At 39.6% G+C, this 24,858-nt stretch overlaps 1 protein-coding gene across 13 annotated transcripts in view; it reads left to right on the forward strand.

Annotated features, from left to right (window-relative positions):
* The window catches only part of foxj3 (forkhead box J3), a 163,663-nt gene that overhangs the window by 115,386 nt on the left and 23,419 nt on the right, over nucleotides 1-24,858 (forward strand). For 3 of the 13 annotated variants that reach the window (XM_020515074.2, XM_020515077.2, XM_048615188.1), the window contains 2 exons: nucleotides 2,767-2,871; nucleotides 7,854-16,185. The exons of 3 other annotated variants lie outside the window; for them this stretch is intronic. In XM_020515074.2, coding sequence (XP_020370663.1) covers nucleotides 2,767-2,871; nucleotides 7,854-7,987 — 239 coding nt within the window. In that variant the 3' untranslated portion in view covers nucleotides 7,988-16,185. Of the gene's footprint in view, nucleotides 1-2,766; nucleotides 2,872-7,853; nucleotides 16,186-24,858 lie in introns of those variants that run through there. 7 more of the 13 variants (XM_048615194.1, XM_020515078.2, XM_048615192.1 and 4 more) reach the window with 3 other exon arrangements.

The following is a 24,858-nucleotide window of genomic DNA, read 5'->3' on the forward strand; positions in this document are numbered from 1 at the left end:
CCATTTGTCTTTCACCTGTTACATTACATAAAACTTGTGATTCATGTACCAGGCATCCAGATCCTTCTGCCACCATGCAATATCTCTTTATTTGAATACTGTAGTCTTTCCCATTGTTCCTGCCAAAGTGGACAAACTCATCTTCACACATACCTCAAGCTGCCAAATATTTGTCCTGTCACTATACTTGTTTGTATCCCCTTGTAGACTCTATTACTTCCGGACAATTTACGTTTCTATCAGTCTTGGTGTTATTGGCAAGTTTAGCCGTACATTTGTTTCCTTCATGTCATCATGATATTGATTGCAAATGGTTGTAGGCCAACCTGAAAAGACCCATATATTCCTTTTTTTGTTTCCTATTAGCTAACCAAGCTTGTATCCATGCCAGCAAAATTCCTGCTGCAACATGTGCTGTTGTGTAATAACTTTTTTTATTGTGGCACCTTATCAAATGTCTTTTGAAAGTCCAAGTACATCATATTTATAAGGTTCTACATTTTCTACCTTGCTTGTTATTTCCTCAAAAATCCTAATAAAATCAAACTTAATTTCCCTTTTACAAAGCCATGCTGACTGTGACTAATCTCTATGATTTTCTAGGTATCCCACTATAACTTCTTTAATAATGGATTCTAGCATTTTCCCTATGATGCATGTTAGCCTAGCTGGCACATCTTCCTACTTTGTCTCCCTCCTTTCTTGAAAAATGTTATTTCACTGTCTATTTTCAAATCTGCTATTGGTCATAGAGGTCCCACCTCAGTTGCCAGTGCTCATTTTGATTTTGGTTAGTGGTAGGGGGTCTACATGGCTCAGCCCCTAGAGTTAAGGAAAATTATCTCTCTTGTGTACCTTGCTGAGTCACCTTCAAACAATTCCTGCTCAGCCACTTACCATCATAACCATCCAACCTGTGGGATACAGGGACTGAGAGGGCAGAATCAAGTAAGGGTGTGATACAGTTGAATAGTTCCACACAAAGACATGCACATAGATGCTCACAATTTCTACTCGCCTCTTGTTTTGTCTGCATCCAGAGATCTGGCAGAGGTGCAACTCGATCCAAGTTATTTGTAACTGCCTTTAATAATTCACAAGAAGCTATAGAAATTGCCCAGTGATGTCCAGATTTTCCCTTTCTCTGTGGAGAAACACTGGTTTTCAGTCAGGACCTCGCAGCAATTTGCTCAGACAATACAGTCCTTGTCTGAATGTTACACTGGGTCACCACTGTGCTGTGCCTCCTCAGCATCCATTGTCTTAATTTCCAAAACATCACTCAAATCTGTGTGCTATTTCAGAATCTGAAGGTCAGCTGCTCTTCCTTTATTAATAGCTTGATATGTGGGTCTGAGAAACAAAATTGCCATGAGCTAACTATAAATGTTTAAATTCTGAATATTGTAATACATTATTTAAAGGATGTATACAGCACTCTGCATTAATAGACAAATGTTCAATCTGTTCTTTCCTTCACTAAAGGCTGATTCCCTTTGTGATGTAATCATGTACTTGACATGTTAGAGTCAACAAGAACCAATTTTAAATTCATGTAGACGTTTGTGCGTGCGTCTCCATCCATTTTATTATATCAACTTCAGGAAAAAAATCAGTCTTGTGTTTTGACAAATACTGTAACAAATGAAAGAAGTTGTGATGTGAAAAAAGAACTATATTTAAATACGTTGAATGAGTACATTTTGTTTTTTTTCAATGTGATTGACCGAAAATATGTTTTCCCTTTGGTCGTCATCCAAATTTCCTTTTTTAAAGTTGAGTAGGGACTTCAGCGATGGAAATTGAATGCTTAATAAAAACCGACAGAACTGCGGATGCTGTAAATCAGAAACAAAAACAGAAATTACTGATAGAGCTCAGCAGGTCTGGCAGCATCTGTGAAGAGAAATCAGTTAACATTCTGAGTCGAGTGACCCTTCCTCAGAATTGAAATTGAATGCTTGTCATCTTCTTAAACTCTAAACTTAAGAATACCAACAGATTTCATGGAGAGTAAACCTGTATTCAGTCCATTCCAAATGTTCCCAAAGCCTTAACTTCAGAAGAATTCAGTGTAATAAACCATGTAGCTTTCTTGCGTTTTCAATGCCTGTAATCCTGACAGGAAAAGAGATGGATAATCTCAGGATGATTTAGCCAGGGATTTAGGTTATGCGTCTGTGTAATTGAGTACCACATTGAGTGTATCCCAACTCCATCACATAGACCCCTGAAAGCTAGAAGAAATTTTATCCATCAGTAGTGTCCTGATTCAAGCCCTGGTGGAAAGATAAAAGTGCAGTGTGTCAGCTTTCTTAAGGAGTTCTTGATATTTATTTCTTTTTCAAATTTTAGAAATAACTAGTACATGATGATGAGTAAAATGTTTGGATTATTCCTGTCCCTTTAATAGACATTAACTTAATATTGCATTCTAAATTGAATTGAAAAAGTCAATACTGGAGATGGATTTACTCTCGTACATACTATTGTATGAGTCAGCTCATCCAAAAATAACAGGCAGTTTTTTTTTGCAGAAGTGAATGATTGACAAAATGAAAATTTGTGATTTTGTCACATAAAATTGCACCCATTTCTTTATTGCCTCTGTACATTTCCTCAAGATGTCCTTTATTCATCTAGGAACAAGCCATATAAATGTGCATTTGGATCTGACAGTAATGCTGGATCTGGTTGTTTGACACTATTGATGTTTATTTGCACTGAAGTGGTGATTTCTCACTCCTGCACCACTTTCTCACACAGGAAGCTTGTACATTGACTCCAGACAAAACCTTCCTGCTTCAATGATGGGGCCCCCTGGGTACCCCCATCTCCCACCTCTCAGTACCCCAGGACCAGCCATGACAGGTAATTGCCCCATATTAACTGCTTATTCTTGGGGCTGCCACCTTATTATTTTCTTCCCTGCTTTCTCTTCCCTTTTGACCTGCATGTTGTATGCATGTCTGGGATCCTGGGTGCATCTTACTTGCATGTTGCTGCCAGAAACTGGAAACAGTTAGAAATGGTAAAGCTTTTGCAGTCAACTTGCCTTTGTAATGCATCCTTAAACAGGGCAAGCACTCGTGGACATCAGACTTCAGAGGTATCATTTTGCTCATTGTCCAAATGATGTGCCTTTTCAGCATGGCACAGTTGATGATGCGTCATCTAAATCAGGATACTGCTATTTCAAATCCTAAAGTACTTCTGAAGTCTTTTGGGATGTCCTGAAGATGTGCAAAAGAATTGTATATAATTTTACATGAACAATTCTAAAAGCACATTCATTTTTTAATATTGCTGCTGAAAAATTGCAATGTATTGGATCACTAGCAATTTCATTTTGAGTTCCTGATGCAGACTCTTCCTTGATGTTTATGATTACATTTGATAGCACCTAAAGGTTCACAATTTAAAGTTCCTGAAGGTTGAAACCCCAAAATTCAATGTTTTTCCCTGCAACCTCTCCTTTGTCTTCCTCTCATGTTGAGCAAAATTTTACCATTTGTATGGAGCCCTGAATTAACTGGTGTATATCAGTCTATTTGCATGTAGATCTGTTTTATGAACAGTGATTTAGCTGAAAAGCATTTTTCAACTGCTGACTTTCCCTAAGGATTGATGTATTCATCAGTATCTTCCAAAACAGGGAGAATTGAGCTTCATGTTTACACCATGAGCGCTGAAGTAAAATGCACAGCCAAATCCAGTTTACTCTGTAAAGTGTCAGAAAATGCTGAGGAACAATTAAGCACTGTTATTCGAAAATGTGTTTTCGAGCAAGTGAGTTGATGTAATGAGATGAATTTGATTCTACGTTCCATAAAAATATTTCAATGAATGTTCTTGACCTAACAAACAAACAAACATGTTCCAATGCCACCCTTTAGACCCACCTCCTGTCAACATAGAATAGTGCTAATGATTGGATGTAGCCTCCATAAACACGTGATCAAAAAAAAAATTAGCAGCAGATACTGTGCCTTTGTGTTTAGCTCCCTCAGTGACTGTTTTGGTAGCAGTGATGTCCAACAGACCAGGATGTCTGAGGTTCATTGCAAAATCTGAGAATTGTGGACAGGATGTGATGGGGCCAGAAAAATCAGCCAGGCACCCTGATCCTGATTGCTGTTCATTGACCCCTCATAGAAGTGTGCACATGTGTGGATATAAGGTAGCTTGGCAGTGAACAGCTACCTGAAGAGTAAAGTACTTCTCCAACATACATAATCAACACACTGAGATAATGACTCCTTGACATAGGTGCTAGAGAACAGTCTGCATGCTTAGATCTCTGAATCTGCTCCCACCAAATCTTCTATTGTTTCACCTGTCTTGCTGATTTTCAAAGTATATTTATTTTGAAATTGTTTTGGGATGAAAATCACAAGTGTGATTTGTTGCATATCTCTAAGATGCATATTATGTGCAGTAGTAGTCTGGTCGATTAGAAGAGTACTATGTTTTGTGGTCATGCATTCCTCAGAGAACAAGCATACTTTCATTTCTTGGGTATTTCCTGTGGTGTGCTGGGCAGTTTTGTCTATCTTATTCTGGAAAGTGCTTATGATATTGGCTTTGATATGCCTTCAAAGTTGTGACTCAGCCATCACTGCATCAAAATAAATAAAGTAAAAGCAAAAATTGTTTGTACAGTTTACTGAACCAAACTTTTAAAACATTACAACTTAGTTAAGATACACTTTGAAAACATTCATGAATATGCTTGAATGTAAATCGACGTTGTCTCAAAGTTCACTCAAAGTCTTCAAAAAATCCTCAATTCTCGTATGAGAATAAGAAAAATCAATAACTTGATACTTAAAATCCTGAGATAGCAATAAAAGTGCAGATGCTGGAGTCAGATAACATAGTGTGGAGCTGGAGAAGCACAGAGGGTCCCAATCTGAAACTTTCCTGCTCCTCTGATGCTGCCTGGCCTGCTGTGCTCCTCCAGCTCCACACTGTGTTATCTCTTATTTAAAATCCAGTGCTCTTTTGCCCTACCATGTTGAAGGATCTTTGATTTTAAATCAGCAGTTAAGCCTTGCATAAAATTGGGAGGTTGAGGTAAGGTCTTGAATGACTTCCACCTGTCCCTCCCTTCAGTAAGTCAACAATGTGACATCTAGTGATATTCTAAACTTGTTATTTCTTTGTGATATCTAGCTGGAACCATCAAATCTTATAGGATGACTTTCAGTTCCTCACTATTCCATGAGAAGTTTAGACAGACTCTACTTGCAACCTTTGGTACATCCATTGCTTTTCAGTCTATGATGCATTATGAGAATTTTGGATTAAAACTCAGGAAAGTTCTAGAGCGCATATAAACCTGGAGTTGATTTTGATCAGTTTGATTACTGTATTGGAACTCTGTGGTATAGCTCACCCAATTTTGACACACGCCTCTGGATGTTTGAAACAATGATTCTGTTAGTTCAGCAGGACTGGTTTGACCATAGGACCATACAAAAGTTACAGGTCAGAAAAAGGCTGGTTCACCATAGCTGATCAAACAAGCTGTGTATTCTAATCTCATCTATGAACACCTGATGGATAGTCTTGCAGGTCATAGTGCTTCAGGTGCAAATCCAGGTTGTTATTTTATGTCCGCCATATTGAATTAAACAGTTGCACCAAAAACATTATTAGATCCGTTATCGAATACTTGAAAAATATTGAGAAAGTGAACTTTTTTGGTCTTGTAGATATGTAGTGATATTTCTAATAACTTAGAATGGTCACTTACAGTTTGATTCCAGCTGTGTCCTATCCTACTTCAAATGGATTGGTTCTCTTGGTGATGTTCCTAACTCATCCTTGGATGTTTGTATCAGTGTAGTTTTCTGAAAAGGCAATGTTGTGAGCCAAATAGTAAGCATGATATAATTTTGTTATAGTTATAGTGGAGTGTCGCATAGAACAGACTCCTGAAATGAAGTGGGGAGGGTGTTGTTTTATGTAAACACATAGTTATCTGATAATATGCAAATAGGAATGATTGTCGTGATTGTGTTGTGCTCTTAGAATGTTGAAAATTAATTAGTGTTCTTGCATGCTCCCAAGCTCATGTTGTCTTCTCTTCCTGTGCGCATTCAAATCCTCAGTTCATTTCTTTTCACTTGCTGGTAAGCAGTAAATAGCACACTGAAGTTAAATTGCTGTTTACCAATTATTAATTATTTTAATACATTGGTGCATTGTAGTGTTGCTATTTTGATTAATAATGATAAAATTGGGATTTTGACCAGAAACTCAGTTTCATTTAATCTTAACAGCACTGCAACAAACCCAAATATTTTAAATTTCATTGCATATTTGTATCATTCTATCTCCCAGACTCCAGTATAGTTGATGACATTTTCCCTTTGGATGCAGTGGGAAGCAGAATGTGTCATAGCTTTTAAAAGGAAAAGATTGACAAATCCTTGTCATGCATTTTTCTGCAATCAACAAATTGGGAAGTCCTTTGAGACAGGCAATATGGGTTAAATTACTCCAATTTCTGCTGTGGAATCCAAGTAGACTAATTTCTTGATCCAGACAAATTGCTTCATGGTGAAATGTTGAAAAGCTGGAGAACATGCGTTTGAAAACAGTTGAAGAACCAGCTATTGGAAAAAAGATTCTGCAGCAGATAGAAATGCATTCAGGAAAAAAAACTGATATTTTTCTGAAAAAGGGATTGGGTATGAGAGCACAGGTAGATTAAGTTGATTTATCAAAATCAGGTTTATTTTTCATACAGGCACTTGGTCTGTGCTTGATATGTTTGTCAGTAACAGGCCAGCACATCCGACACTCAAGTGGGAGAGAACTGAATTAGGTTGTTTCTACTATGCTGCATATAGCAATGCGTTGTGTGTGCCCCTGTGTACAAGATTGTGTATTACTTCCATATGATTTCTAACCAGAAATGCAAAGCCACAGATGTATCATATTGCCTTTTCCATGGGCTCGGTTTACAGTTTGCATCAGGCTTGCTAGACTGTTTAAGCATATGCTCATGCATGTGATTCACTGAATAACGATCAGTTCCCCATTTTTGATAAATTGGTTAATTTATGGTGGGGCCATACAATTGGTGCCTCTAGACCTGGAAGAGAAATCAGCTGACATTTCAAATTCACCAGTGCTTGCCATCCTGGCTGGACATTGGTACAGATTAGTTAAGAACATGGCTTAGTAGTTGTGATGACCTCTGTTATAAAATAGCATACCAGTATGTAGTGGTCATACAAAGAATTAGCATTTTAATGAGGTAAGGGAGGTTAAGCAGGTATTATCTTTTGGAATGGGATTAAACAGGTGGGAGAGGAGTCTCCATTTATTTAAAATTCTGGTGATAAGACACTTGCCCTAACAATTTGTTTAATGGGATAAGGCTAATTGAGTGTAGAAAACATATTGAGCTGCTTATAGTGGGCTATTTTAGCAAGGGCACCATTCATTGCTAAGTCCCATGCTTGAATTTTTAAGATTCACCTAAGTTGACCAATCCACAATTATAGCTGGATGTCCAAGTTTAAGATTCTTCTAAAATTTCCAGTAACTAACCACATTCATTGCTTACGATAAATGCTAATTGATCAAAGCAGCATTAGCGTTTGCTGTAAGTAGGCTGATTGCCATGCTCTGAGGCCTTGGATTATGACTGGAGAATTTTTTAAAATCTGTGGTGAACCATTGTCTGCCCTCAGCTCAACTGAATGAATCCCTTTTTTGCCTCAGTGTCCACTATATATAATTTATGGATTTTACATAGCTTATAAGGCAGAAATGACACTTATCACAGTCCATTTTTTCATTGTCAATAATGTTACTTTTTTTACATTTCTGCTCAGCAGGACACCATGCAGGAATGAACCAACAGCACATGATGTCACCTTCCAGCTTCCAAATGCACAGACCGATGTCTCAACATCACAATCCTGCAGATGACATCCAGGATGACTTTGACTGGGATTCCATTGTCTAACTCTTCTTCCTAAGGACAAGTCTGTTGGAAGCCCTTCCTGTCAGTGTGACTCAGATGTTCTTTTAGCTTCTTGCTTATTGTGTTGGCCGATGCTGGCCACAATCGCTGGACTGCTGCCTGGACACAGCCCGACCGTGACTGTGCTAGAGAGCTGTACTTCTTGGGGGAGGGGGGGGAGAAAACACGCCTTCTGCTTGCAGTCACTACAGAAATGTGGAATTACCTGTCGGCCGCTCAGCGGTGGCGCAGTGGTAACAAGCAATGAAGCATTTTCTAATTCTGAACATAATTTTCTTTCGCTTTTGTTTTTTTTTTAAAACTGAAAGGACATATGGAGGGTCTGAGTATCTGAGCAACGCTTATCTAAGTGATGTAGCTTAGCTACGATCTGAGATTGCGTAGGATGGTACTATTTAGTGCAGAGTTTCTCTCCTGGTGTGTGACTTCATTTGGGGGAGCGTTCCAGTAGGGGGGATCAAACACCGATAGGGGTCAAGGAAGCTGGCTTCTAGATGGCCTTTCCTGGAGTAGGCCAGGAATGCAGTCGTGAGCTGGGAGAGGCATCTTCTACAAAATGAGTTTCTTTTGAGACAATTTTGTCTACATATGGTGCTGCAAAGAAAAAAACTTTTTTTGTTGAAAATCCAGTTGCTGTACCAGGATTAGTATTGAAATCGATACTAGGGTACCTGGGGGAAAATTTTCTACCGCTCCAAAGATTGCATTACTACAGCTTAACTTTGGATCCCCAGCCTTTGTGCACACAACACCAGCTTCCAAATCTGAACTGTAGGGGATTCTTCCCAGAAATTCTGCCTGGATGCCTGTTAATAAGGCTACTACATCTCAAGAAGGTAGCATTATATTTGGGGTTTGCAGGTATCAAGTACCAAGTGCTGACGTGGTATTGGTTAGTACCCCTGAGGTAAATGTATTTTGGTAATGAGAAAAGCAGCCTGTCTCTTGCATTGAGTGGTAGTGACTGTAATCAAGAGAAATCTCCCAAGGTAAACACTTAACAAATTCTGGTGAGTTTCATAGTCTCCAAGTCTCACTCATGCCATATTGCAAAGAAATGGAACACAGATTGCAGGATTTGCAAGTAGTGAGATCTTATGAAATATTGACCATTGCCTTTCTCTCTCCTTTTGGCCATCATGGAAAAGGCTGCAATGCAGCATTTCCTTTTTGTGAAGTGCTGCAGGGGAAGCATGTTAACCAATTCTGCATTTGTCAGCTATGCATGTTTAGTGGTGGATAAATGAGAGTTTCATAATAGAAATCCAGGCCTGCTTTTAATACCTGTGTTGCATCTTTTTCGATTTTGTTTTTAATTGACAAGGATGGGTTTTTTAAATATGCACTTTCTGGAGCAGTGCCTACTTGATTATTCCCCCTTTTTTAAAACAAATCAATTTGTTCCTTTAGTTAAGCTTTCGGATTGCTGTACTGATGTGTGAATGCAAACCTTTCTCAGTGTTTACAATTTAAATTGTGATTCAAGTCAAACCCCTGTTTGTAATACACTGGGGCTCTAAGGACCCATTCCTGAGTCATTTGATGGGTCTTTCCCAGCAGAGCACCTGCTTTTAGTGATGTGCAGTGTCCTCCTTCAGCGTCCTCCTTCAGCTTCTCTTTCCTCTCCGGTTGCCTTGTTTGCATTTGGGATTGGAGTTAAGTGGTTAGTGTTTTTACGCTGTTATATTTTGCATACACTCTAATTTCGGATTTGATGGTGTCAGAATACACAAGCTCAGTACATTTATAATTGGCTTCTCGGGTATGCTAGTTGCAGTCTAGTAACAGAAATCCTATACTGAAAAGTTTTGATTTACTCAATCTCCATGTACCTAACAGGATGGAGAACTTCTGCAGTTCACAAATACCTGTGCAGTAAGACCACTAGCTAGGCCACTAAGACTTGCATTTTATTTGCTCTAAACCAAGATATCAAACTGTACGTCCTGTGACATGTACCATTGAACATGAGTCTTGAATGTTTCCTTCAATCTTTAGAAGAGCTATGACTCCATAGAAGTCATGGTGGAACAATTCATTTCATAGCATTTAACAGCATATTCCAGGTTTACAATCGTAATAAATTCTGAACAGAGACAAATTTTACAGCTGTGGCCTAAAACTAAAGGATTTACATGCAAATTGTCTTGTTAGCTAAATCATCCCACACGGCAAAATAAACCATGCAATTGTTTGTGCTGCTTCAATGAGTTGCCAGGGTGCTGACTTTTTTCTTTGTCTGTGCTTTCTTGCTATTTCTAAATTTCTGTCTTATTCCATTTCTGAAACTCCCTATTTATAATGGTTTAAATACACTTTGTTTTCAAGAAAGAGAAACACAATCTGTGGATTTTGTTTGTTATACAGGGCAGTTCTGTAAATGTTTTTTAACTCTTGCTTCAGCTGCACTGGTTTTCGCCTGCTGCTTTTCCTCTTCAATGTTTTGCTTCTGTGCAGTGGCATGAAGGGGAGGGCTTACACAGAGGAACATTACTGTGCAGCTCACTGGTTAGGCATGGGATTTTTACTTGGTTAACCCTCTTGCATATGTTAACCAATTAGCTGTTCTAAGGGTTTGCATTGTTCTGTGTGTCAGTCACTAAGTAAAACGTACATGCATTTTAAATTTCGTGAGGGTTTTAACTCTACCATATCCCAGCTAATCCATAGTTTGCTGTCTATAGATTTATATCTTGTATAGGTAACCAATATCCCTTCTATATAATTAGATTTCAGTTGTGATTGCTTAAAAGCTTAACCCCTCCCCAAGTGACTACTGAATTAGCAGTAGTCTAGAAACTAGAATGTTAGAAATGCACAGCAAATTCATCAAAATCTGAGAGAGAAAAATTAGTTTATGTTCCAGTTGAGACCTTCTATCAGAGTCCTGATGAAGCTTCTCTTTCTAAAACTGATCTTACTCTGGATGTTCTGTATGACCTGTCCTTGTGTTTCACATGCTGGCCCTTCACAATGTAGTTCAGATATCATTGCTTTTTACTTGATTCTTGTACTAATATTTGATGAACTAAACCAAGTAGTTCATATTGCAAAAACTACATTTCCTTGAGCTCCTGCAGCACCATGGACTGATTAGTTTATACTTAGTTGTGTGTAGGACTGCTTCTGAAAGTGCTGTTTAATGTAGGTACATTTGCATTGCTACAGAGGTCCACTATACCTTATCCAATTGGGCACCACCTCTGAATCAAGACAGAAAGTTGGCAGGCTACTTTCTGATGAGGGCCCCCATAGCTGACTAATGTTAACCCCCGCCCCCGCCAATGTCTCCACATCGCACAGGTGCATGCACTTTGCTACGGACGTTAGTGGATAGAGATCAGGTGCAGAAATCTATGATTTTTTTCATAGCCTAGGGACACTGAGAGCAGTTGTAGCATCTTGATTGCTCCCCCAGAAAGATCAGCTTAGACTTTAATGGGGTGGGGGTGGGGGTGCAGGAATAGTGCTAAACTGAGCCATTTTTTTCAAGTATGACTGTGACACAGTATCCAAAAAATAGCATTTGAGCCCCAAATGGATTTGTGCCTGTACTCTAGTTCTTTGGGAAGGTTACAGAGATTCCAGTGAAGATTTAAAACAGACTAAAAGATGATACTGCCAGAGTGAACTGTGTAAAATCCGCTGTAGTATGGTAAGATAATGCTGAAATGGGGAGGTCAACTGGTGCACTTTTTGTATTTAATGAAGTTTCTGGGGAAAACAATTAATGTAAATGTTTGCATTACAAAGGTCAATAGACATCTCCCCTTTTTTTGCTAATATATAAGCTAAATTTACGGTATTAAAAATATATTGCACAAAAACTGCATTCATCCCTTCCTTTATGCTGCTTGGTCTTGTTCCCTATATTGTCAAGTTTCAACTACCATTTTATTATTGAAAGACTAATACTTTACAAGAGGGTGCAGAGATTAGTGTAGCAATTCTAATTATACCTTCATTATAGAGCTTGTATCAGACTGAAGCTTCAAGGAGATGGCATTTTTTAACAGCTCACTGAAAAAATCCTTTGCCAAAGATTCTTAAGCCATGACCTGGTTTATGGATAAACCTAGGTTGAAATATTGCTGTGCACATTTCACAATTCAGTCATTGTTGTTATCTTGAATACATCAAAATTTTGATAGAATGTTTTATATCATGGTGCTGTTCATATGCCCAAAATACACTGCAGGAAAAAGCAACGGCACCACTCAGTGAAGGATTGTATAATGCAGCCCTAGTCTTTAGTAGAAAATACTAATTGCCTTTGTGAGTACGCTATTGCAAAGCAAACTCTGGTTAATTTCCAAAAGTTTAACACTTAGTTAATATTTCACCACTATATATGTAATGTAAATTTATTGCAGATTTTGCATCTAGTCTTTGAAAGTTAGGCAGTTAAGAATATTTTGCATGACAATAGGAGAGGTATGAGCAGGCACAAAGTTAATTATACCGAAAAAGATTTGTTCAGCTTCTCGTGAAATTTTAGCCCACTAAAAATGTTTTTTTAATGCTGTGCACTTCATTTTGAAACACATTGAACCAGACACAGAATTCATGCATCTAAATTGAGGCGGTTTTAATTATAAATGAAGTTAACCAGAATCTTGTTGCCTGCTCCTGCAAATTGAAGTTCTGGATTGTCGTGAATTGTTTTCAGGTCTTGGCTAGCAGCAGGTGCTGTGGCTATAGGTAGCTGTGTAGGCTTGTTCAAAAGATTTTCTTGGCTCTATTTCTCCCACAACTGGAGCCAAAATCAATGAAATATCAAGCACAAGTTAGTTGTTGCGTATACCAGCTTGGAATAAAAATTGCATTTGTTGATAGACGTGGCAAACATGCATCACTTTCAGATGTAGACCTGTGCTATTTTAAGGAAATCTTTCTGAAACTAGAATGAATTAATAACTGGTTATCTGGGCATATTTTAAACATTAGTTTGTACCTATCATTTTGTTGTCTCTTCACACTGTTATTTGGACTCCATAGTCTAAATCTTTGACTCTGACATTCATTCTTTCCTTCCAATATACAGCATTGCAAAATCAAGTCCCTTAGCTCTCAGTTCCTACCTCTAATTCTGCACTGCCTTTCACACTTTTGCTCAGCTGCTCCCTTGCCCTCTCCCTGTAAAGCCCTCTGTAAACTAATGGGCTTTGTCGTTGCTTAGAGGTTATTTTCTTTAGTAATATTCTGAACTTCAGATCCACAGTATTGGAAATTCAGTACATAAACCGTTCCAGTTCTGAAGTATGCACTTAACATACAAGTATGCTAAAATGTGATTCTTGCCATCTTCTCTCATTCTCCCCTCCCTCGGCAAAAAAAAATCCACCACAAACTTGCTTTGCAATGGAACAGGTACTTTTAAAAGGAAGTTTCCACATACTTCCTGCTTTTGCAGAGCCTGCCAGTAATCAAAGTAATTTGTTACTGCAGACTGTCACATTTGGTTTTTAGACAACTTTACAGAATCTGTATGATGAGCATCAACAGGCCATCTGTGTGATAGCAGTCAACTTATGTTGGATAGCTTAGATTTCTCCTTGCCCTCTGACTCCAGTTGTCTCAACGTGTCCTCTCATCAGCCTACAAAATAGTCTAGAATTTCAATCTATATGTGTTTAGCCAGCTTTGTTTGTTTTGGGATAAAAGACAGAACACTGAGACATTGGGTAGTGCCTGAATTCTAATCGTAAGAGTCTGTCATTGACTGGATCCATTGTTTACAAATGTTGGCACATTTTAAAACCCTACTTTGTCATTTTTAAATGAAACTGCATTAAAATGAGCAATGTGTTGTGAGTTTTTTAAAGTATGTTTGTTAAAATTTAGCTTCCATGAGGGTGGCTCCAGCTTAACTTGAATGTGCTGGATTCTGACTTCCTCCAATTTAAAGCAAATCAAACATGTAGAAATGGCAAACACCTGGCAGTTAAAAGACTGTAGAATGAGGAAATGGTCAGTCATTATATCAGTGCTCAGGCCAGGGCATATGGAAGTCACCAAAGTAAAGGGCTAAGCTTTTTTCCACCCCATGCCTCTCCGTATAAAACATACAGATCCCTTTGGGAAAATAATCTCATCAGAAGTTTTTTCAGTCTGCACTGTTAGGAACTTTTTTATGTGGATAATGTTGAGTTCTTGCTGTTTTTAAAAAAAAAATGCAAATAGTTTCTCTCTCAAAAAAAATCATCTAAGAAACAGAAGGTGGCAGCACATATTTAAGATGAATTTTTAAGCTGCACTATTTGACAGGCCTGCCATAAAGGGCAGCCCTACTTTGTTATACAGTATGTAGGAATATAAATATTACTGACTACCTTTAAAAGGTGCATTCTATTTTTAATAAAATATAAGTAATCACTGAAATTGAAAACGATATATATAGGTTAACCTATACCCTTTAAAAGCAAGCATTAAGTTGACTGTCAGTGCCAGTGCAGTCTTCCCTTGAGTAGTGAAAAAGAAATGCAACGCTGTGGTTGGATGACAGCAGTGGTATCAAAGAAAAATACAGGAACCTGATTATAGACTAGCAAAGTTTCAAGACCTGTCACTGAGACTTACTTGCCTCAGTTGGGAAATTTTGGACATTTCACAAATGGGTAACCAGGTGGATTAGCATTGATGTTGGAAGGAAAGAAAGGGATGGCATTCAGTCAGCTGCCAAGCCATGATAATACACGTGGTAGTGAATGGGCCATCAAGTAGGAAAGCAACAGGGAGCAAATTACAATTTCAGACTTCTGAGTCACTGAAAATTTATGATCTGGGAGAGACATTCTGCACAGAAACCATTTAAATATTGGCTTGAGTGCAGACTTGGAGAGAGGCTCCAAATGTTCATTTTCACAGAACAATGAAGTAAATTTTAAAGAAAGCATTTGTTATATTTGCCATTAACAATTGGCAGAATCACTACATTAGTGATTCTTGCTGCTTTTGAATAGCACACCTTTACAAACAGCAAGGGGGCTGCTGGAGAAGGATGTTTGTGCTGTGCTTAAGCTCATAGTTAGGTACACTTCAAACAATGATTCACTTTATAGTGCAGTTGGTATAAGCTGGGATCTGACTCCATTGACTGGAGTGGGACAGGCCCCAGTCTTGTCATGACCTCTTTGCACTTGAGTTGAATCTTTCAGAAGGTATTAGTTTGATTCCTTTGTTCCAAAAATCCTGATGAATAACTTTTGTTTATATCCTGTTGACCTGTTGTATATTTAATTTTTTAAAAGTCTTTATTGCTTGGAAGTAAATAATTCAGTTTGGAGTCAGCAGCACTAACTTTTTGTTCAAGACATGCTGGAACCCACCAAGGGTTTGTATTGCGACGACAGAGGCTTATAAGCCCTCTGAGAATTTTCTTTTACTTTTTCTGTTTATTGAAATTTTTAAAAAGTTGGTATCCATTTCTGACAGCAATGGGACAGCTTCTTGTAAAAACAAAACCAGTGTTTTTCAATTCCAATTTGATTTTCATAATTAAATGAAAGACTGAGCTAACAATTGTTTTCTTTATGAGGCTTCTTGGAACAGGAGTCTAAAACCCTTTGGAATTGGCTTATTTCTCTTTGTATACACTGCCTTTTGTCTCAATGTGATAGCTCTCTGTGGTTTGCAGTAAAGAGGACACTTTGGCAGTTTCTGAACACAGGCTACAAGCAGGAGGAAGATTAACCTCTTTCTAACGTAACAAAAGCAGTACTGGCTTTTGTGGCACATTTTAAACAAAAACAAATAAACAAGTGTTGTGGTGTTCATGTGCTTAATTGTAAATATATTGTTTGTCTTTGAAATTGTCCTTTTATTTTCTGGGGTGGGAAAGGGGACAGGGAGAGAACCAGGGTTTTATTCTATAAAGGAATACAGAGTATTTTGATATTGTGCATTCCAAGGGTGATGTGTATATATCTATGATGTATATAGTGATGAAATCATTATCATTTTGTGCAACACCAGCTCTTCTCTGTACTGCTGTTCTACAGTCAGTGTTTCAGTGTTCGTATTTTTTTGTTACTGCACGTTTTATTAATCCTAGCTAAAACAGAAATGCACAACTATCCTTTGTATGAGTTTACTGCTGTAAATTACTACCAAATGTCATTAGTCGTTGCTGCCAGTCGTGATATGCATGGATGGCACTTATAATAAATGCTGTAGCTTCATTGATGCGTTAAGGGCTTCTCTTTTAATGAGGTGTGTTTGTAATCAAACTACAGCAAAGACTGTGTGTACAGAACTAACTGTGTACGAGTTGTCTGTATTATTACATATAGGACTTGTCCTGGGGCCTGAGTGTATTCAGAACAAACGGAACAGCTCGTATTTAAATGACATTTCCTAACATCAAGGACTTCATGAAATGGAGAGACCAGTGCTGAGCGGGAAACTAAAGATTAGGAGGGAAAGTAAAGGTTACATCACTTTTCTTTTGAGGCGAAGATTTTTGAAAACGCTGTGGTTTGGGAAGAGGGCAGAGAGGGTGATGCAGACTAAAACATTGACCTATCAATAGCAACACAAATGCAGAGGAATGAACAAAGTGTGCGGAACGACTGCTTCGCCCAGCGACCTATAACAGATTTGCTAAATCAGTAGTTTACTTAGAAATTAAGAGGACGGTCTTTTAATTAGTTCGACCAAAATCAGGTAAAGCTAGTGAGCTGGTTGAGGGCCGATGGGTTTAGGATGGAAAATGTAAGCTAACAATCTAACCTGGCAGTTTTAGGCGAGTGGAGAGTATGTAAAACACAGGGCAAGATAAGGAATGGGCCAGTACTGGTCATATTAAGGCACCCTTTTTGAGTCTGGCTACACGATGATTTCCCAAGAGTTTAGTCTACAAAAAGTACTAGGTGTGAGCAGGACTGTCAGTGCAGTCAAGGCTGGTGTATGTGTGCTGGAGTCACTAACGCTCTATTTGTATAATGTTTGTGTAAAGGGCTCACCACTACAGACACTGCACAGAATCCACTAATCCATGCTGTGTGCATTTGCATGCGGGTTTCAGCATCTCCCACTAATAAAAGTTGCAACAAACACAATAGGTGTGACTGATTAAGTGCTCATACCGTGCGGGAGGTTTGCAGATGTGGAATGAAAATTGCAATGAAATATTTGCAAATAGCTCTTGACATAGTTCCGTGATAAAGAAAACTTATGGGAGCAAAACATTGAGTTTGGGTTTCTCACTTAGGAGCCACTGTCTCATTCTGAATTCTTCTTTCCCTTTTCCTGAAGACTGGGTGTGGTGGTCACTGCAGCAGTAACCGGGTCACAGTGCTGGGAGCTTGTTGCTAATGCCAGTTGAGAATTCTTCATCATGGGAGATAAAGTTTTTTTTCCCTGTATCCATTTGCAATTAACTGGTACTGCCAACCAGTGCAAGTTGTACAATGTAGTTGTAGGAGGGCGCTCAAGCTTGCTTCCCATGTTAAGACTATAAGAAGCAAGTAGTCCATTAGGCCCCACTCTGCCATTCAACCAGATCATGGCTGGCCTAATAACCCTCAAATCTACTTTCCTACCTTTTCCCCGTAACCCTTGCTTACATTACTGATTTAAAAACCTGTCTACCTTGGGCTTGAAATACTAAATGACCCAGACACTCAGCCTTCTACTACATAGAATTCCATGGATTTACAGCCTTCTGAGAGAAGCGATTCCTCTGTCTTCAATATGTCAACCTTTTATTCTGAGGTTGTGCCCTCTGATCATCCACACACTCAAGAGGAAACAACCTTTCCACAACTGCCCTGTCAAGTCCCTTAAGAATCTTGTATGTTTCATTATGATCTCTCATTCTTCTAAACTCCAACCGGTATATGTCCAAGGTACTCCACCTCTCCTCATAGACAGTCCCTCCATACTATACAACCTAATGAACCTTCTCTGGACTGCATCAAATGCTGAGTGCATCTTTCAATGGAGAAAGGGACAAAAAGTGTTGATAATATTCCAGCTGTGGCCTGACTGGTGTCTGGTCAAATAATAGCTGATCTGGTTGTAGTCTCAACCGCAATTAGCCAGCCAACCCTTACATATTTCCAATCAGTGTCCCTACAGCTGCTGTGCTTCAAGCACAATTGTGTTGCTGTATCCAAAGAAAAACTACTGTAGTCAGCAATTAGCAGCCTTTCAATCACTGGGATCATATCCACAAGGGGAACCTGTAAAACACCAACAATCTCGTGTAATTGTATTGTGTGAGTGTATGTGTTATTCCAGTCGTAGTCATACAACAGGAAACAGACCTTTGGTCCAACCAGTCCATGCTGACCATGTTCCCAAACTGAACTAGTCCCACCTGCCTGCACTTGGCCTATATCCCTCCAAACCTTCCCTATTCATAAGCTTATACAAGTTTCTTTTAAATGTTGTAACTGTACCTGCATCTATCACTTCCTCTGGCAGTTCATTCAGATATGAATCACCTTCTGTGCTAAAGAAAAAGTTGCCCCTAATGTCCTTTTTAAATCATTCTCCTCTCCCCTTAAAAACATGCTGCCTAGTTTTGAACTCTTCCACTCTATGCCCCTCATGATTTTATAAACCTCAATAAGGGCACTCTTCAATCTCCTACATTCATGGAGCAAGTAGGCCATTCAACCAGTTCATGGCTGGCCTAAGAATTCTCAACTCTACTTTGCTACCTTTTCCCCCGTAAACCTTGATTTCATTATTGATTAAAACTGAAAATCCTCAGTCTTGAAAATCTCAAGGCCCCAGACTCAACAGCCTGCTGCCATAAAGAAGTCCACAGATTCACTACCTTCCAAGAGAATAAGTTCCTCCCGATCTCTGTCTTCAACGTGTCATCCTTTTATTCTGTTCAGTTGTTACTGCTTCTGCTCCAGGCAGGGGAAGGAGTGCCCAGAGCAGATAAAAGATTAGGAAGCAACATTTAAAAGACATTTGGACAGGTACGTGAATAGGAAAGGTTTAGAGGAATATGGGCCAAATGCAGGCAAATGGGACTAGTTTTAGTTTGGGAAACCTGGTCGGCAAGGCTGAGTTGGACTGAAGAGTCTGTTTTTATGCTATATGTCTCTAAGACCATGAGTTGTACTCAGAAGTAAGTGCAGTCTACCTTCCTGCCCGACATCCACACATTCACTTCCCAACAGAAATCCTCGCTGAAGGACCAGGAGTAGGAGCTGTCACAGCTTACTCTGACTGACTTTCCTCGGCCCATGGAAGGCTTTATTGCCATGAATCAGCTGAGGGGGAACTGACATGGGCAGGCCAAGGCCTGGCACCTTATGAAGAGATCGGCTTCACTTCTTGGGCTGCATTTCCCACTTGAGGATTATTTACTTAATTGTTTTCAGGTGCAAGATCCTCCCTTGCCCCCACAGCACCTTAAGACAGCTCCGGCTTGTGAACAAGGGTGTGATTGCCATTAGCTGGCTACCAAATAATCTTTGTGCTAAAATACAACTACAACAACTAGGATGGCACAGTGGCTCAGTGGTTAGCACTGCAGCCTCATAGCACCAGGAACCTGGGTTTAAATCCACCCTTGAGCAACTGTGTGAAGTTTGTGCAATCTCCCTGTGCCTGCATGGATTTCCTCTCATAGTCAAAAGATGTGCAGGCTAGGTGGATTAGCCATGAGAAATGCAGGGTTACAAGGCATGGGTCTGGGTGGCATGCTCTGCATAGGATAGGTGTGGACTTGATGGGGATCTGTAGGGATTCTATGATACTTAGAAGATGGACACAGCTCCCTTTTAACAATCCAGATAAATGATCAAATCTGCTTGCAGCATACTCTCGGATCCAAACTACTTGTTACTCCCAATATCTACAGAGCTTCCTAATCTTGGAACCTGTGCCCTCTGGTTCTCAATCCTTCCAATGGGTCCACATCCCTGGAACTGTTCCTCTGATGTTTTTGTTCACCCCCTACACTGGGGTAACAGATACATGTTGGAGACGATGGGGCTTCTCTTTGTGTCATGGTGAGCTGTGGGGTTTTGACAGCTGGGACCATTTGTTTTCGATGCTGCACAAGTTTCCATGAAGAAATTTGGCTGTAAGGTCTAGTAATGCCAAATGGTCTTACAAAAACTCTCGGCTTTATTTTGGAGCCAGGGTAATACCTGAAACATTGACTGCTCCTTTCCTCCAGATGCTGCCTGGCCTGCTGTGTTCTTCCAGCCTCCTGTTTGTCTACCCAGGTTATTTTTGTTGTTTTTACTGAAATTGGCAAAAGGGTTTTGTTTGTTTGCCTCTGCAGAAATGCGCATAACTAGCAACTGGGGAGGATGGTGCCAGATGGTGCAGAGTCTAAAGGGTTGGGTTTGCCTTCGTTTTCTCTGAGGTACATTGGTCGCTCCCGTAAGTGATTAATGGATATCTTGCTTTCAGACATGCGCCTTAACTCTATCTTTGACAGAGTAAACCAAACGTGGTGTAATGTGTTTGTTTTGAACAGATGTCTTTCACACGTATCTCTCCAATATTTTTGAAGACTGACTGAAACACTACATGATTTTCACATTTACGTGAATCTGCACACAGCAAAGGGACGTACAAAACACTGAAGCAATAAAAAAAATCACTTTGTTCAAGACCGCTTCTCGTGGAAACATGGGAAAATTTAACATTGTGTCTTTCATACAGCGGCTAGCCAGAATGTCAAAAACTAACCTCCTGTAGTCTCAGTCTCCAGGTCATGAACTGTGTCTCGATCCTTTTTTGTTGGAAATGACCTGATGTGACCCCAGCCATAGGAACTGTTGCTGTGACACAGTCTTTAAGAATAAAGCGGAATTGTGGATGCTGGAATCAGAATTAGAAACAAAAATTGTTAGCAGTTATATACAGGTCAGACAGGGACTGAGGAATTGAGGAGTGATAAAGTTTCAAGTCCGACCTGACTTCTTCAGAACTCCCTCCATCCACCTTCCGCCTGCCTTCTAAATGTATCTCAATTATTTAGCTCCACTGTCCCTTGTATAATGCTCAAGATTAGCCTTAAAATCCTTTCCATGAAGGAAACGTGATAATAACAGCAGGAAGTAACCAGATGTATTTTTCTAACCAGTTATTACAGAAAAAAAACCCATCGGAATAAACACAAGGAAATATGTGGTTTACCAGGAGCGGTATCTATTTCTAAACTCCCCCTTCTGGCATTACTGTGTGTTGCCTAATATTTCTCCTGCTCCAGGAAACTAAATTCTGTGGCAAAATAAAATGGATAAAACCGCCAGGTGGCCTTGTTAGCTAGTTTGCTAGCGAGCTTCAATGTTCGAAGTTGCCAACCCACTAGTCGTTATCTCGTTGAAACATGTAGGATTCTTAAGCGGCTTGACAGAGAAAATGCTCAGAGGAGAGTCATGGACCAGAGGGTATTGTCTCAGATTAAAGGGGCATCAATTTAAGACTGATGAGGAATTTCTTCTCTCTCTCTGAGTTGAGAGCCTTATCACAGAGAACTGTGGGGCAGAGTCCTTGTGTATATTTAAGACTGAGATAGATAAATCCTTGATTAGTTGGGGAATCAAGGGTTGTGGGTATATGCAGGAAACTAAGGAATGTCAGATCAGCCATGATCCAATTGAATGGTGGAGCAGGTTTGAGGGTCTGAATAGCCTGCTCCTGTTCCTGTTTTGAGTTTGTAGCCAGAGACTTATTCTGGTTTCCAACTTGGTTCTGGAGATGTCCTCTGTAAACAGATCCATTTAGGATGCCCCTACCAGCAGTCATGGAGAGAAAGCAGAGTTAATGTTTAGGGTCCAGTGACCCTTCCTAAGTACAGTCCCAAGTCATTAACTTTCTGTTTCCACGGATGTTGTCAGACCTGTTGAGTTTTTCTAGTAATTTCTGTTTTTGTTTCTGATTTCCAGCATCTGGTGCTCTTTGGTTTTTAGCATTCAGTTTGATCATTAGTCAATACAGTAATGAATCTTCAGTGGCCCTACAGGCAGAATTCCCACTAATCAACATTATCCAATTTCCTGGGAAAATGTGGGTTTTGGATGTGACTAAACAGCCACTAAACAGTCATCAGAAATTCAAGTTAAGTCTCAAATATGAAGAACGGTTACCTGGACTACAAACTGGAGGATGCCAGGTGCATAGGAGTGAAAGAGGTGAGAAATTGAACAGGTTTTTACAGCAAGTCATCAGCAAGAGTAAGCTGCAAAACTGATGAGTAAACTATTTATCCATTAGCTCTCATTCAGGATTAGACAGTACACTGTTGGGTGCATTGAAGAGATCAGGCAATAATTTCATAGACCAACTATTTTTAACCTTGGTATCATATTTAATAGCAAGTAATTAGTAAAGAGAGTTAATAATAGTTACAGAGACAGTTTATTTGTCACAACATTTCACCATTAATTGCTGATTCTAAATTGAGATCAGTATCTGAGATTGATATAAATTGGTGCTGTTAATTTAGGATTATATCCTGAAATAGTTGACTAGTCAACGGCATTAGCCAGGTTTTCTATTAAATAGAATAAAGTCAATATATTTGCAGTTAAGTGTTTCCAGATCATCATATCCAATGAGATGGTGTGGATGAACCAGTTGCTTGGCCATACTTGGAAGGGTGATGTTAAACATCTGAGATGTCATCATTCCGTCAGTTATCCTCTCCTTGATCCTCCAGTCCTGGATAAATTCATCTTTTTTCACACAGATAACTATAACTGGGACAAATTGTCACAAATTTCAGGGAAGCTTCATCCAAGTAACAGACTTGGTATTCGGTGCACAATCTTCTAACATTTCTGCTGCCAAATATGCTTTTGTCAACTGTACAGGAAGAGCCTTCTACATAAATGAGACAAAGATCTCACACAGCTTTGGCTTTGAAGGTTATAAACCCTTCCTATTCATATACCTATCCAGATGCCTTTTAAATGTTGTAATTGTACCAGCCTCCACCACTTTGTCTGGCAGCTCATTCCATACATGCACCACCCTCTGTGTGAAAACATTGTCCCTTAGATCCCTTTCAAATCTTTCCCTCTCACCTTAAACCTATGCCCTCTAGTTCGGGACTCCCCTGCCCTGGGGAAAAGACCTTGTATATTTACCTTATTCATGGCCCTCATGATTTTATAAACGTCTATAAAGGCACCCCTCAGCCTCTGACACTCCAGGGAAAATAGCCCCAGCCTATTGAGCCTCTTGCTATATCTCAAATCCTCCAAGCCTGGCAACATCCTTACAAATCTTTTCTGAACCTTTTCAAGTTTTGCAACATCTTTCTTATAGCAGGGAGACCAGAATTGCACACAGTATTCCAAAAGTGGCCTAACCAATGTCCTGTACAACATCAACATGACCTCTCAACTTCTGTACTCAATGCACTGACCAATAAAGGCAAGCATACCAAACGCCTTCTTCACTGTCCTTTCTACTTGTGACTCCACTTTCAAGGAACTATCAACCTGCACTCTAAGGTGTCTTTATTCAATAACACTGCCCAGAACTTTACCATTAAGTGTATAAGTCGTGCCCTGATTTGCCTTTCCAACATGCAGCACCCTACATTTATCTAAATTAAATTCCATCTGCCAGTCCTTGGCCCATTGGGGCCCATCTGATCAAGATCCCATTGTACTCTGGGGGAACCTCCTTCGCTGTCCACTACCCCTCCAATTTTGGTGTCATCTGCAAACTTACTAACCACATCTCCTATATTCACATTTATATAAATGACAAAAAGCAGTGGGACCCAGCACCAATCCTTGTGGCACACCGCTGGTCACAGGCCTCAAGTCTGAAAAGCACCCCTCCACCACCACCCTCTATCTTCTACTTTTGAGCCAGTTCTGTATCCAAATGGCTAGTTCTCCCTGTATTCCATGTGTTCTAACCTTGCTAACCAGACTAGCATGAGGAACCTTGTCGAACACCTTACTGAAGTCCAGAGAGATCACGTCCACTGAAGTATAATAGTTTGATCCTGCTGACACCATTTCCCTCACACCCTCCTGTCCAGACCCCTACTGATTCCAAATCAATGAAACAGTAGCATCCTGGTAACTTCATTTGCTCCTTGGTTTCCCAGGTCTCTGCTAACAAGTTGGCTCACCACCACCTTCTCAAGTCCAGTTAGGGATGGGCAATATATTCTGGCCCAACCGGAGACACCCAGATCCCATGAACTCACAAGAAAGAAGCCAGCCAGAATTGAGAAAAAAGTGCTTAGAAGAAGATACCCAGTAACTTGGTCAACCCAAGCTGGGAGCCAGGCAAAAGAATCAAGAGCCCATCTTATTGGAAGTGCAGCAATTGTTTGAAATTCAACATTTTAAAGAAAAAACAAAAAATTGCTGCAAACACTCACAAGAGGTCAGCAGTTTTTAAGCAAGTGCAGAGGTAGGGATGGAGTAAGGAGGAAAGAATGAAAAGGGTGGACACGAGACAGTGGAAGGTAAGAAAGAACAAATGACAAAATGGTTGAACAATTAAGTTGAAATCTGGTCTCTGGTTTGAGAAAACGAAGAATAAATATATTCTGGAGAAATATGCAATGCGTCAAAGCTGATGGATATTGCCTTCTGGGGACATTTATATTAACTTCAGGACCATTCAGCCATGTTTTTGATGGAATCTACCTGATCCACTTACTAAATAGCTGCTGATGTTATTTTACTTTGAAGAAATAATGTGGCTGTGTATGGATTTACTACAAGATGAGCCAGAGCGCCATGTATTTATTCAGTGTCTTCAAAAACAAAGTTCCTCAGCATTTCACAGAGACATGAGGGAAATGGGCACCATGGTAAAAAAAATGGCAAGTTCAGCAGCAATTTGATCAAAGAGCTGGATTTGTAGGAGAGTCTTGAAGGAGAGGCAGAAGTTGA

The sequence above is a fragment of the Rhincodon typus genome, chromosome 31 (genome assembly GCF_021869965.1).
Source record: "Rhincodon typus isolate 14 chromosome 31, sRhiTyp1.1, whole genome shotgun sequence".
Taxonomy (NCBI): Eukaryota; Metazoa; Chordata; class Chondrichthyes; order Orectolobiformes; family Rhincodontidae; genus Rhincodon; species Rhincodon typus.